Raw genomic sequence first — 1,096 nt, forward strand, 5'->3', positions numbered from 1 at the left:
TATTTATAGATCAGTATAGAGCTTATCAGGCGACCCTTTTATTACAGCTTCAAGTCTTATGTCTTGGTAGTTTATATATTCGTCAAATAATTTCTCTAAAAGCTCAGAACATTTAACGTTTAAGCAGAAAGGCCATATCATAAGAAAACTTCACCAGGTAAATCCTTTTATTGCTAGTTGTAATAACATTATTTGTTCTAATAGTCTTTATTTGCTGCAATATAAAGCGGTTGGGGTCAGCCGCTGTCTCCATATGTATTGTTGCTGATCCAATGCAATCCTTGATGACAGCAGGGCTGCAATTTTCAGATCTTACAAATCCTAAATAATCTGATTTTTTTTCTTGAATTTGACAATAGGTTCAATGCATTTCAAAGGCCTCCTTAGTAAACAACTCTGCAGAGCACCTCTATAATGTGAGAGAACATGAAATCCCATCATGGATGTGTGGTTTACAAACTGTTGACACTATTTGATGCTGTTTTGGAAATAAAGACCTAAATCTCTGAGGCATGACACATTTTTATTGTAGGCCACAACATATTCAGCCAATTCTCAAAGCAAAAGGGGCTCCAAAAAGGCGCCATTAAAGGGAACCATATGTCTGTGAGTACAAAGCATTAGTTTGAAGGAACTATTTTTGTGCACCTACAGTAGTTGACTTTAACCATTCCTACCTGCTTGATTGGTGGTAATGGTGACAGCAGCATATTGCCTCATTTGAGGTGCCAGTGATGATACGCCATTCTGTGCTTCAATCTCGAAGGTGTAATTAGTATGAGCCAACAGGTCAGCCACGGTTACGGTAGTATTGCGGAGGCCCGTTGCTCTTGGCAAAAAGCGGACGTTGCTCCGACAAGGCTCGCAACGAAGGGTCCCACTGGTGCTCCCATTGGCAGCGATACCCTGGCATCGTTTGCAAAGAACATTAAAAATTATATCCCTGCGTCCTCCTGTGTCCTCTGGCCAGCTCCAGTCCAGGATGACTGAGGTCTCATTGATGGAGGATATCACATTACGGGGGGATGAGGGGGGTCCTGGTGGATGGATAAAAGAGGAGGTTAAGGCCATTTAACCCTATAATGCCAAATGTATC

The 1,096-nt window shown here is 41.6% G+C and overlaps 1 protein-coding gene across 5 annotated transcripts in view; it reads right to left on the bottom strand.

The window, feature by feature from the left end:
- epha3 (EPH receptor A3) overlaps positions 1 to 1,096 on the bottom strand; it is a 124,551-nt gene that overhangs the window by 50,946 nt on the left and 72,509 nt on the right. For all 5 annotated transcript variants that reach the window (XM_015383828.1, XM_015383827.1, XM_015383825.1 and 2 more), the window contains one exon: positions 678 to 1,037. In XM_015383828.1, the coding sequence (XP_015239314.1) occupies positions 678 to 1,037 (360 nt within the window). The remainder of the gene's footprint in view (positions 1 to 677; positions 1,038 to 1,096) is intronic.

Source organism: Cyprinodon variegatus, unplaced genomic scaffold, assembly GCF_000732505.1.
Source record: "Cyprinodon variegatus isolate N-32 unplaced genomic scaffold, C_variegatus-1.0 Scaffold295, whole genome shotgun sequence".
Classification (NCBI taxonomy): Eukaryota; Metazoa; Chordata; class Actinopteri; order Cyprinodontiformes; family Cyprinodontidae; genus Cyprinodon; species Cyprinodon variegatus.